This window comes from Drosophila eugracilis, unplaced genomic scaffold (genome assembly GCF_018153835.1).
Source record: "Drosophila eugracilis isolate 14026-0451.02 unplaced genomic scaffold, ASM1815383v1 contig_1963, whole genome shotgun sequence".
Taxonomy (NCBI): Eukaryota; Metazoa; Arthropoda; class Insecta; order Diptera; family Drosophilidae; genus Drosophila; species Drosophila eugracilis.
Window position 1 is genome coordinate 455,530 of NW_024572825.1, and position 13,746 is coordinate 469,275.

Consider the following 13,746-nt stretch of genomic DNA (forward strand, 5'->3'; position numbering starts at 1 on the left):
TTGCAATCGACATACGTTGTTATTAATTTTCAGCTCTTTTTTAGCTTGATTTTACTGCTGTTTATAATTCGCGCTTATGCAAAAAATGCTTAAATTGAACGCAATTTTTTATATGTTTTCTTCTGGCAATAAAAACGTAGAATGGGGTGGGAATGCAATAACAACAATCGCAACGAGTTGGCGACGAAGACATATAAATGATAATCACTATAAGTCCGTTGAAATTTATGAACAATGAAAACTTCAACGACCACAAAAATGCCGGACCTGAGAGGAAATGTGGCTAAAATTAAGAAGACGTCAAGCAAATTTATATTCAGGGGTTTGTTCTCGCGATGAATTCGAAGGGGAACTTTTTCAAAAACGAGTAAATTCATAATTACTGGTACTAAGCGGGCGGCGCATAGTCCTTCCACAAAAGTCAGAGTCAAAATGAGATATCATGCCAATATTATTCTAATCACTGATTGAGCAAATTTTTTTATCTTTTCAACTGAACTTCTTTGTAACTGAAAATTATCTGTCTAGGTCTTGAACACCGGGTCTTGGAAAACGGACTCCAAGACCTCAGCCGCGGCCAAGACACGATTAAAGCGCAATCAATTGCGATTGACAACGACAAGAAGCCAGCACCTCATGATCCCGGTCATCGTCGTCGCTTATAGTCTGTACTCTATACTCTATAGTCTATAGTCTATAGCCTATGGTCGATGCATTACGTCTGTAACGGTGGCCCGCTCAAAGAGGGGTGGGTGAAGTGAGGCTTAAGTCATATTAATTATCAACAATGACATATGTATAAGAGTAAAAAACAAACACATTTATAATTTATAATTTGACACTGAAAATGATAAGAAGGAAGGTAAGGCTTGTAATGCACAAATATCCCATGGGCTGTTCCATTTCAAACACCCCGATTAGAGAAGAAGAAGAGCAGCCATATTGACTTCGAATATTCATCTTTTGATGATGAAAGAAATAGGAATTATATATACTATGCTCCCTAGGTCAACGTTTTGCACTCGCAAAATGTTTTCGACAATCGTTTTTACCTTTCCACGCTTTTCTTAAACTGATTGGCTTTTTCGATTTGGATTAAACTAAGACGGGGCACACTGTCTTGCTCGGTTCGGATCAATTCGGTTCTCTAAAGTCGTTAAACTTTCTATGTCTGGGCTTATCACTGCTGTGGCTGCAGTTTCTACGGTTGCCGCCATGCTGCCCGCCAGCAACATGTTGCAGATAGGACGCAACGACTGCCGCTTGCCCGCTCATTAGCCCAGTGATTTTAGACGCGGCGGGCCACTAACAATAGGGCATCTATTGCAGCACTGATTTATCTAGCATCTCACGTTCGGGAAGAGCTTGGTCGTGATCCACTGGTAGCATGCCGTTGGATGGTGGACTCTGGGCACTGGACAGTGGATGTTGGCCACTCGCGAATTCCAGTTTCTGTTTGCCGCGCTTGTTTAGTCAGCAGCATCAATTCAATTGCACCACAAAATTATTGACAGCGCCAAAGTTAACAACTCTCGATGTTGCTGCTGTTGGATCGCACATTATTTGCTACACTCGAAGAAAATAATTGAATTTCAAAGGTTTCTCAAGTGAGGAACGATAGGCCGATAGTTTGGCAACATTATTAAGCACAATAATAAACCAAGGAGTAAGCTTCCGATCTAACTGATCTGATCCAATTTAAACACTTAAATCATAAAAACATTAATCATAGAACAATATTAAATACTTTATTAATATATCTTTGATCAGAAAGTAATTTTAAGTTCTGCCACTGTAGCCGCTGAAAGCTGGAAGCCGCTCCAGAAGATGCCACACGCAGCAAACACAGCAACTGCAACACCAGCAACAGCCGCATCAGCAACAACAGTTGCAGCTGCAGCAAACTTTGACCCCAAGCTGCATTCTCAGGCCACCGGGGCGACCAGGGTGGCGGCCAGGGTGGCGGCCAGGGGGATTCATGAAAGAGGGCGTTTCCAAGGGCCACTGGCAAATTGCTCGCATGGCTGGCATTTCGCTGTCGCAACAGTTTTCAAGCATTTCTCACACGATTTTGCAGTGCATATGCTCTTAGATCTCGTTTTGAATAGTTGTTGATGCTGCAAGTGCTTCGTATTTCGGGCCCCCATTGTTTTCTGTCAGTCTGATCATGTGACCGACCAAGAAATTGATCATGCCATGCCTTGTGCCCAGCAGCAAAACTTCCGCACGACTCATTGAAAGTTCTGCAGAAATTTTGTGTTGGTTATCACAAAAATTAAAACATGTCCCCATTTCCAAATTTCAAGAAAGAAAAAGTGTATTTCCGTAATTTTGCGTAATGTGCGTAAAACAACTTTAACTTTGATTGCTTTTGGATATTATTAACATCGAAGCTAGAACTTTTCGTTCTTTAAAGATAATGTCTTGTGACCGTTAAATTGCTGATAATCATCTCATGTGCTTATCGTGTTTATTTGTTTAAAAGGCTGATGTTGCTGTCATAAAAGGAAAACCCAAAACACGACACACTGGATAATAAACTACAACAGCAGCAACAGCAACCAAAAACACTGCGGAAACCAACAACTAACATAAACAAGAAATGACTTAACAAAAAGTGCCAAAATATGGGGGAAATGGAGCTCAGGAAAGTGGAATAAAAATGCCAGAAAGCCAAACGAGAATTTCCAACCAAAACATCGCCTGACCACCGCAAACAGCTGTAACGGACGCCAACAATTACACCGGCTACATTGGCGTTCCAGCAACAACAGCAACAGCAACACAGCAGCAGCAACATGAACACGGTAGCAATACCAAGAGTATCAGCAGCAAACACGCTTTTTCATTTTTCGCGGACCCAAAAACATGTAATAAAAATGCTATGCGTTCCCTGAACGCACGCCTATTCGCCGCACACCTGCCACGACTACCCCCTCCCTTAAGGCCACACCAACGCTGCCACGCTCAACACCTGCTGCCAAAAAACACAGGGCTGGATGTTAGGCTCTGGGTACACAGCGATAGCATTGCCAAAACATATGCTTTCACACTTGCCATGCCCAAACAAAAAACGGTGGAAAAGGTGGCAATGGGAAAAGCTGGTGGGAAAAGTGGTGGTAGAAAATGAAGAATGTGCATGGAAAGCCCTGACAAAATTGTCTGAGTTCTATAACACGAAAGACCTAAGAGCACAAAGGAAACCTCCGGGGAAAATCTCGAGGAAACAAAACTGGGAAGAAAACAAATCTATACTAACATCCTCGAAAATAAACACAAGCAGGAATTACCTTCACTTTTGGCTACAAAAAACAACCAGTTAGAAATTGTAAAGTAAATATAACCATACTAGCAATACTCAATTCATTTGAATAAACTTACGTATATGTGTATTAAAAGTTGTTTCCATTTTGGAAGTTTTTAACTTAACTTGGTCCAATTTGTAATTGTTTGTTGTTATTTGTTGACTTTTTATACCCGTCACTCGTAGAGCAAAAGGGTATACTAGTTTCTTTGAAAAGTATGTAACAGGTAGAAGGAAGCGTTTCCGACCCTATAAAGTATATATATTCTTGATCAGGATGAATACCGAAGACGAATGAGCCATGTCCGTCTGTCTGTCCATCTGTCTGTCCGTCTGTCTGTCCGTATGAACGCTGAAATCTCAGGAACTATAAGAGATACAAAATTGAGATTAACCATGAAAATTCTTGAGGTCCCTACGCAGCGCATCTTATAGTGGTACTACTATCCGGCCACACCCACCCATACGCCAACAAGGCTCAAAAGACGGTTTTCGGATTTTCTAGAAAAGCTGATATCTCAGTAACTATAAGAGATAGAAAGTTCGGATTAAGCATGTAGGTTTTTATGATGCTCCCAATGTGAATTGATTTTTCCGATCAAGCCACTCCCACTCTAACGCCCATAAAACCCGAAAAACCAAAAACGCAAAAATCTCAAAAACTATAAGAGCTACAAACACGCTAAACACCTGTTTAAGAGATGCCTCTGCAACTTGCCACGAAGTTGCATCTGGCCACGCATTCCACATTCTAACGCCCACAAACCGCGGCAAGCTTTGGCGTCTATAATATTATTAGGAATGCCTTCGTTTGACCTTGTATAACTTATTTCCGTTAATATCTATCGATTTACCAAAGATTTTTCATATAAAGAAATTAAGGTTATAAGGCCTCACATGGGCAGTGACGTCACTATAAGCATACTCAACATTCTTCCTCTGACAATAGGTGGCGCCTTGTGAATTTTCACTATCAAAATTAATATTTTAAAATTTTGTAAAACAGTAACGGGTATCTTATAGTCGCGGCACTCGACTATAGCGTTTCCTCTTGTTTTATTTGTTATTTATGTAAACAAGCAAGGAAGTGAGTAGATTTTCCAATTATAAATAAAAACAAAGGTAGTCATTTGTTTTTAAGAGAACTTTAACCGCAGCTTTAAAATATCGAAACAAGAATAATTCATAAAGAAATTATGAAACTAAAAATCATTTATGGATACCTCTTACTTTCTTCGCAATTCCAAAAGAATAGAATGAGAATGGCCAATCCCAACTTTTTAGCTCTTCTAGTTTCCGAGATCACAGCGTTGGACTTGGCTATTGCACCTGATTAATAACCTTATATACATTGCTACAAACTGATAATCGAATGCAATATACCCGTTTATCATAGAAGTAACTAATAATGGACGGAAGAGCGTCATTCGAAGTCTTACAAAAAATGAATATACTTAAAGTAAAATTCAGTTTTCACTCCATTCTTACGCTTCTTGGCCACCAATTTTCCGTTCTAACAGTGCTCCCTACACACGGGGAATGATAAAGTCATTTGGCCAAAAAGAAAACAGAGGGAAAGAAAAAGAGCGGTGGAAATAGAAGTGAAAACGGAAAATACAATGTGTAATAAAGTGTAATAAAAAATAATTGTTAGCGGAAGTAGCACCGACGCATTCAGCTGGAACTGAAGCGGACCTATATCGAGGAGCGGAAGAAAGAGTCGTCATCATCGGCGTCATAAAGAGAGAAGAACGGCGGCGGTGTGTACTGGAAATTACGGGCGATGTCCGCGGACAAGAACAATAAAAAATCGCATTGTAATAGCCGCAGCACCAACAGCAACAACAACACTTTGCCGAGAGGGCAGTGCACTTGTGGTTATTTCCATGTACATATGAGCGAGTATACAGCGTCCATATAGGCGTAGTCGCTATAGTTCCGATGGGACAGTGGAGATTAAACGCTGCGCCAAACCGTACTGTGTTTCCGCTTGCTGCCGACAGCAGCAACAACAACAACTGCAACTGTCCTAGCAACGGCATTAGCACAAAAAAGCAGTATTACCTATACAATTTGTGGCAAGAACGACATACTGCCAGTTAAAACTAACTAGGCTAAAAGCATAAAATCTTGAACTTAAGAAGGTTAAATCATTTACATTTATATATATTACCCCGATTTGTATATTGTAAACTTGAAAAAACTTATTTTAATTATATAAAAAATAAATATTTTTTAAAATATTCGGATGATTCTAGGCGAGCGTGGGCGTCCTAAACTTTTGACTAGGCGGTGACTCAGCGAACGTTCCTCTTGTGCAAACCAACTGCCGCCCCCTGAAAATCTCCACCCTACGTCCCTAATCACCAAACTTGCCCGCCTTCATGGTTAAATAACCACGCGGGGGGAAGGTGACGGAGAAATGGGGAAACGCTACGCTGCACATGGAGCTCAACGTCGAAAAGGGGGTTCAAATCGGTGGCTGAAATGGGTGAGGGTGTACGGGGGGCCTTCGTTGTAGCTGCGAATATGTATTACCTTATTAGCCTTTGCCTTTGACGCCCAAATGCTCCCAACAGGTGAATAAATGAATAAATACTACGACCGAGAAAATCCCCGAAAGAGATAAACAAGGAAGTACCCTCGAAAATTCTGAAAGCAATACAAATAGGGGAATATATTAGGTTGAGGAAGAGGTCTGCAGTTTACTTCTACTTCTACTTCTAAACCAATATTAAGTTTATGTTTAAAGTTTTCCACTATAAGAAAAGTATGAAAAAAAACTTTACTTATACTATTAGAGACACCACCGCTTTTCGTAGTTTGTAGGCGTTTTGAGTGGTCGTGGCCAGCTGAAAGAGCAATCTTAATCTTTCTGAATGTCCATACATAATCCCAACATTCTTTCTTTTATAGCTCCCGAGATATCAATGTTTGCGCGGACGGACATGGCTAAGTCGACTCTGCTACTGATCTATATATTTATTTTTCTTTTCCATACTTTTCACACATTACATTATACCCTCTACTCGACGAATAATGGGTATTACAAAAAGAATGAACTTTTTAGTAACTTTTAAGACGACTTGGACTAATGATCAATTTTAGTCAAATTGCAAATGCTTGCTAACCAGTCTTTCAAGACGATATGCAACTTGAATTAAAGTACTTCTTGCTAAGAACTTTTCTAGACTTCCGGCTCCCCACACACTTTTCCCTGCCCTTTTATATACTCGATTTTTTGGAATGTTCTTGAGAGCAACGAATTCGTGATCGATGCCTCAGAGAAAGCGAAATAGAAAATTCCAGAACAAACATTCGCAAAGTTTGAGTGTAAATGGAGGTCGGATATCGGTTTTCGTCGTTAGTTTTCAGTGTTTTCTCTCAGGCACGTACTGCCCTACGGATCGCCCAGATGCGGTTTGCCCCGCTGCAGCTGAACCAATTTTTCCACGGCTATATTGCCACGGGCACAAGTGACTCAAAGAGCCTCGAAAACCATTTCGTGATCGATTCGTTTTCTTTGGTTGCTCATTTCATTACACTTTTTATGAGGGTGCGGATGCTTTCGAATGGGCCTCGCCACGTGGGGAATGTCGAGCAGTTTGTGTTCCGCCATGAACCCCGTCGACTATATATAGTCCCATCACCATCGCCGGAATCATAATTTCGTGCCGTCTGTAAAACTTTCTAATGCTGATAATGACTATGGAAACGATTTGCGGGCGTTTTGGTATTTGCGCCGCTAAATTTTTATAATAACATTTTAAATATTTATTTATATATTTTCTGTAGCTCTATATAAATAATATTTTAAGTGCATCCAGTCAAATAAATATGGATATAGCCTTTCCGTCATTTATACAGTACTATTAACAGGGAACTTTAGGTCAGTCGACCTATTCATGTCTATTTGTTCCAGTAAAAGATTTAAAAGTTAGCACCGCCTTCAATTGCGCCTAAAGCAGAAATCTTAAAAATTCGTTTTCTTTTCGGAAACAAGTATACTGTTATTGTCAGTACCTATCGATTTATCCTAACTTACCAAAACGATAGGTACTGACATAAAAGAATACTTAAGGCTGCTGAAATGAAGTTTAGAATTTTCAACTATTTTTTAAAAAAAGGTCCCGAGGACTCAACTTTCATTTACACAGATAGACAGATCGACGGGCGGACAAGCAAAAGGACGCGGATAAATGGACTCAGCTATTGATCCTGATCAAGAATATATGTATGTTTTTCGCGTGATAACGTTTGCCTTTGACCGTTACGTAATATACGACGAAAACACAATTTTTTCTATAGTAGTTATGTGTATAAACACACTGTACGGTGATTAGGGGTATTTGTTATTCGATCAATGCATTCCTATATGCTTTAATGTGCTTGTGTTAACTGGTTTTAATGGAATATTAAGAGATTTTCATTAAATGCATTCCAAACATAAAAAAAACATTCAACGCAAGGAAATATTGTAAAAAGTTTAAGGTGTCACCCATTTTTCTCAGTGTGTTCCGACATGGAAGTCAACCGTTTTCAGTCACCGAGTATTTTGCCACCCCTCCAATATTTAATTTGTGGGTAGTCGGACAAATGTAATTAACTTGGTTACACTTTTATGAGGGACTGAAATTGGGATTTAAAATTCATTTCGGCTCCACTTTTGGTTTTTGTTTTTAAACAAACAGTTTCGTTTTGGGCCAGCGGAAGTGTTCACTTTTCCAATTTGGCACTGATAGGGACACCGAGTGATATCGTCATCGGGATAAGCATCGCTATAACCCTCATCACTATAAATTCTAATCGTGATCTCTTCATGAACTGATAGCACACCCCACGGAGATTCAACTTGGTCTATTAAATTCGTTGGAACTGTCCAAGGCGTAATTAGCTCCAGAATTATTGGGTGGAACTTCGTTTCGGTCACGTCTATGAAAGCGCGCATTATATTCAATTAGGTTGCGAAATATAAGCCATTTCAAATTCAATAAGTTTTTCCAACCTAATAAGTTGAAACTGCTTGTTAAAAATGTAAAGCATAACGTAATAGCTCGTTTTAAACGCAACACTTAGGTTTGTCAGACTTACTATATTATTACGTGTTTTTATTGGTATGAAGTGAATCGCAATAGGCATATTTGCCCATATTAAACCTCATGCAAATCCCTTTGTTCTCAGACGAAATAGATGTTATTTAAAAGGCAAAAAGACGCCCTGTGTTGAAGTTAACATGCAAGTAAGAACTGCATAAGATCGTCAACTAAAGATGTCAAAATTCAGTTCCGCATCCGCTGAATGGCTAGACTTGTTTTCCCACATCCCTGCAGTCAGAAGGTCAACATCGGGCGTGGACCCGGGAAATCCCCGTGGATAAGCCCACGAAAATGAGACATGCCGAAACACAGTAGAGGATGCGAAGATGCGGAACGCAAGATATGTTTTGGTGATATTGTACGATTGCTGATGTATACCATACATGCCTGGGTTTAAGTTGAATTTCGTTAAAAAAAAAAAAACACAAGTTTCCACAGCCAAGAGTAAAGAAAAGAGGGAAATTGTAAAACACACTTAAAGGTTTAAACAAAAACACATACCATAATCCACTTACTTTTGCTGTTTAATATTCCAATACAAAGAAAATGCAGAAGAGGCGGGGATTGGCTTTGTTGCGCCTCCTTTATCTTTAACCCTATCTCTGTTGTTGTTGTCGCTTTGTAGGTTAGTACCAAATTATTGTTTAAATAAATTAGCATACAAATAAATATTGAACCCCACAAATTGGTTCGTTTTTCGTTTTGAGTTTCGGTTCGTTGATGGTTGTATTTTCTTGTTTCGAGAATGTTTTGTATTATTTTTTGTATTTTATTTTATTTCTGGCTCGACTGGATAGGCTGGCTTTGACCACCTTAATTTTACGTTAAAGTAAAGTTAAAGTTTTCCCGCCACTGGTTGCCTTTTTCTTTTTGCTGCTGTTTTATCGCCCTTTGTCGCTGCGTTTATTTCTGTATCTGACATTATAACAACTCCCGCGGCTTTTATTGGATTGTTGCGCCGTTATTTATATTATTTCTTTAACTGTATCACTTGTATATTCAGTCATTCACAAACACTTTTGCACACTCACAAAAAATCACCACAAAAAACGATTGAAATTGGTTTGATTGTTACAAACTGTGGGGGAGAAAAACGGAAAATAATATATTAATATGCTAACAATATATTAATATTTTCTGGCAATTTGCACTTTAAAATACTTTGAAAAAAAAAAAAAGTAGGATTTGCACGAAGCGACCTTAGTTTTTTTTTCAGTGCAAATAGCGAATACATATGCATTTGCTCAGGGGACATACATATATACGTACACATATATATTTCATGATTATAAATTATCGGAAGCCTGTTGCTATAAAGCCAGCAACAACGGCGACCACATCAACTGTTTCACAATGCGGAATCCCCATACAAAGTATAGTATATTAATAAACACTCGTAGTACGTATTTTATTTAATTTCACTTCACTGTGTTTCATTCTCTATTCCCTTCACAGATATGCAGTCTTCTGTTTTGTTTTCGTTCTTGTTCTGTGGATTGGGCCCTCGTTCAAAACTGAAATCGGGTCAAACTTAAAGACAAATAACGACGGCACACAAAAAAATTAAGAAAATAAACAAGACCGAAGAGCACACGAAAAACATTTGATTTTGAATGGGACACATTTTAATTTGAAAACTTCGTATTTTTCATGAAATTTCTTTTTTTGTTTTAAGTTATAAGCACCCGTAGTGGCCTGTCGCACATGCCTTTAGTATTTTGTTTCCCTTACAAAAAATGTTGTTCGCTTTTCATCGCTGTTGTCATTTGTTGGCCAATTTTTTGCAAAAATTGGGCAAAAGCAGAACAGAAGAAGGGAGAACGCACCGTTACCGTTCACGTTCACTGTTGTTTTTGGAATGAAACTCTGTGCGGGCGTTGACGTCGACGTCGCAGTCCCCACCAAAGAAAGGGAGAGGAGAGAGTGTGCGAGAGATCGTCTGCGACTGCCTACATATAAAAACATGTACACATGCGTTCGCCGAGATCGCAAAGAGAACCGAAAGAGCGAAGTCTATTTCGAAGAGGACGCTGAAGCCGCGCTCAGCTTTCTGTGCTCTTCAGAAGCACTTGCACTGAGAGAGGTTTTTGTCACTTTAATCGTAATTAATAATATTTCTATGACGGGCTAAGAGAGCACTTTGCCCACCTTTGCAAAAGCATATAATATAATAACTTTTCAATATTTAACCTTACGATATATCATATTGTGACTATAGTCCCGTTTGAAAACTTTTGATCTAGAATAGTCCCTTACAAAACCCCGAAATAGCTAATAGGATAATTAAGGAATCTGTTGCTGCATCCAGGCCATGTATTCAATAGAAAAGAAGGACACGGAAAGCTTTAGGTCTAAACATACACAGTTACATAAATTTGCAAGTCAAAATTAGCAAAAACATTTTCTTGGTTGCGTTAATAATTTCTTGTTTTCCCGAGTGTAGCGACAAAAGCATAAGAGAACATCCTACTCTTTCGACCGCCTGCAAAGGATGATTAATGGCACTACGCCAACTGCATTTATGTTCTCTATTTTCGTTTTCCTTAATACAACTAATTGTTCAATTTACATAGGCACTTTTCTTGGTAATTTTCCACCACCAGACGTTCTTTATGTCGTTTTCAGTTAAATCCATTTTCGATTTTTCCTGAGGTCGGGAGACCACCGGGTGAAAAAATAGCCATCGAGATCAGCCTGGAAAATCTGGAAAACGGGGAAAGAATGTCTTATTCCGAACTCCATTGATGGCGGATTGAATCACACTACTCGGCTTTTTTAATTAGCCGCCACTTGAGCGACTGCCGGTGCTTAGACCGACGTAATGGCTAATTTGGACCACTTGGGAGAAATACACCGTTCACATTTGATGTGTTTTCGGTAAATTGGTTTAAAAATGTATATAAAATTATTAAAATATTCAAATTGAAATATTAAACCTTAAATAAAAGTGTCGATTAAGTACGAACGAGATATAATCATTTGTATATATCGAAGGTAAACTCCTTGGTGTGCGCAAAGCTTTTCTCCAAGTATACGGATTTGGATCAGCCTTTTTCTCCCCCTTCTCCGACTCTTTCCCTTTTCTGTTGACTTTTCAATGGTCAAGTGTGTGAGTCTGGGCTGCAGGCCTTTCGGCACAAAAAACCAACCAAAAGCAAGAAGTTTAACAAATAAAAAACAATGCGCAGTCATCATTTTTTAGGTATGTACTTTTCCTTCGCCTTCTTGGGCAGATGCTGCGGTGTTTCGGTGCTTTATGTGAAATCAATTAAAAAATGTCGATGTCTTTTGGATGTTTGCCTTCTGCCGCTGCTACTTCCTTTCTTTCTTCGGACCACCCACCCCTCCCGCGGAGTCCCATTTGGCATTTTCAATGGAAATTAATTTCTTTTCAAATTTTACCACCGTCCTACATTTTATTCCCCTTCCCGCAATGCTAATCAATTTCACTTTTATTTTTTCTTTATGTTCTCGTTTTCACTTTCCGAACAAAATTGTGTCTCTTGGGAAAAGCTCAAACATTAATTAAGAAACTTAAAAACAAAACCGAATGCTGTCAAAACTTTTGCGTGGAAGCGAAAATGAGAGCAAGGCAAATACCTATGTATGGGCGTGTATGTACTCACGGTTAGGCTAATGAAATCGCAAGTTAATTTAATAATTAATTCTTGTTTTAAGAGGGATGAAAAAACGTGGAAAATTAGCGTCAGCTTAGGCCTGTATGAAGTGTAACTTACATTTATTTACGAATTTTCACATTTTGAATCTAAGGGAAAGTCCATTCGAAGTCGATCAACAAAGTTAAAAGTTAAAGTTGTTTCTCCAATTGATAAGGTAATTGCATCTGTTCAATAGCGATTACTTATGAGAGCGAGCAAAACCCAAACTGACAACTTTATGCCATCAAAGTTCAAAGTACGCGCACAAAAAAAGTCCAAAAGAACACTCGAAAATCGCCCCCTCCCCGTTTTATTTTTCTTAGGCATTATCCACACACGCACATAACCAACACCTCCCCTTGCCAGGGTTTTGAATAAATGTCGATGCCGATTCCGATTTCGATTCGACATTGACATTCAAATCTAAACATAAATAATAACGATGATAAACATATCAACACGCCGCCGAAGAAAAGTGGCGTGGAAAGGGGCTTAGCCGCATGTGCATGCCAGAGATACCGAAAGATCCAAAAAATTGGAAAACACGTAGGGAAAAAGAAAGAAAAATATATCGATGTCGAAAGTCGGCTGACATGAATCAAGTTTAAAGCCAGAAACCAGAAAAGGGCAGCCGGCATTTTCGGGATTCATATGCTTTCGGACCTCCAAGAGGAAGCATCACCATAGCGAGGGAACCAAATACATGGGGAAGATAGGGGGAGAAGACATGGCTGGAAAAAAGGGATCACATGGCCAGGACAACATGAAAAGTGGACAGCAATTTGCCAGTTTGCCAAAGCATAAGCCATTTACATATCACTTTCCCCATCCCCAGGCCCGTCTCACTTCTACCGAAATTCGGGAATTCTTTCGGGGTGTTCAATGCGGGCCATCCATACTTGGCACTGCTCGGGGAGGTCAAAAGGTTGGGCAAGGGCCCAATTCTATTTTTTGGGGCCAAGCATAAACTATTAAACATAGCTTTAAGTAAAGATCTTCTTCTACATTAACGGTAATTTATCTATTGTTTCATATTAAAACGTTCCATTTATCCTATTACACTGACACAACGAGCATTATTCAGCCGAGAAATTACCTGTTCCCGTTCAAAGCACATTTTTATCATCGGTGGGCAATGGCCTTGTTTCCCAAAATGGTAGTCCCCTCGTCGCCGATGTTGCTTCTCCTTCCTCTGACCAAAGCGACGACAATCAGTGAAATATTTCCCAAAAAGAAAACACACATAAGCGGGAGCATATCTTTGGCGAACAGCTGGCCATGCCCGGGCTCCGATATGGCGGACACGGCTTACCGGGAAGCCGACCCCAAAACGACAGCACTAAGCTCAAAACTCAAAACCCAGAGTCCAGACCCCCAAACCCAAATGCCAGACCATGAGCGTCGTGACATTCGAACAGTGTGGCAGTGAGTCATCAGTAAACCATTATTGTATTGACCTTCCTGGAATGGAAAACCAGGAAAGTAACTCACTCCTCTGCGAAGATAAGTCACATCTGTGGACCATTAATAGGCCGCCACTTGAAATTCCCGGACCGCTCCCCTATTTGGTTAATTTTACCCCGGTATATCGACATCCAGCGTCAAACTCATCTCGTTTCCATAACTCAAAGTCCGCTTGTTTTCCTCCTTGGCCATATTTTGATGTTTTCGAGTGGCACTTAAGTGA

The 13,746-nt window shown here is 39.6% G+C and overlaps 1 protein-coding gene and 1 long non-coding RNA gene across 6 annotated transcripts in view; one reads left to right on the forward strand and one right to left on the reverse strand.

The window, feature by feature from the left end:
- Positions 1-10,244, reverse strand: part of LOC108102409 (protein folded gastrulation) — a 28,868-nt gene extending 18,624 nt beyond the window's left edge. For 2 of the 5 annotated variants that reach the window (XM_017207373.2, XM_017207370.2), the window contains exons 1-2: positions 10,132-10,238; positions 8,916-9,478 (exon numbers count right to left, since the gene is read on the reverse strand). In XM_017207373.2, coding sequence (XP_017062862.1) covers positions 8,916-9,060 — 145 coding nt within the window. In that variant the 5' untranslated portion in view covers positions 9,061-9,478; positions 10,132-10,238. Of the gene's footprint in view, positions 1-8,901; positions 9,479-9,669; positions 9,863-10,131 lie in introns of those variants that run through there. The other 3 variants (XM_017207371.2, XM_017207372.2, XM_017207374.2) reach the window with 3 other exon arrangements.
- LOC108102412 lies at positions 9,727-9,991 on the forward strand. The gene is made up of 2 exons (XR_001772170.1): positions 9,727-9,799; positions 9,856-9,991. It is a non-coding gene; the product is annotated as an uncharacterized LOC108102412 (long non-coding RNA).
- Positions 10,245-13,746: the final 3,502 nt, after the last annotated feature.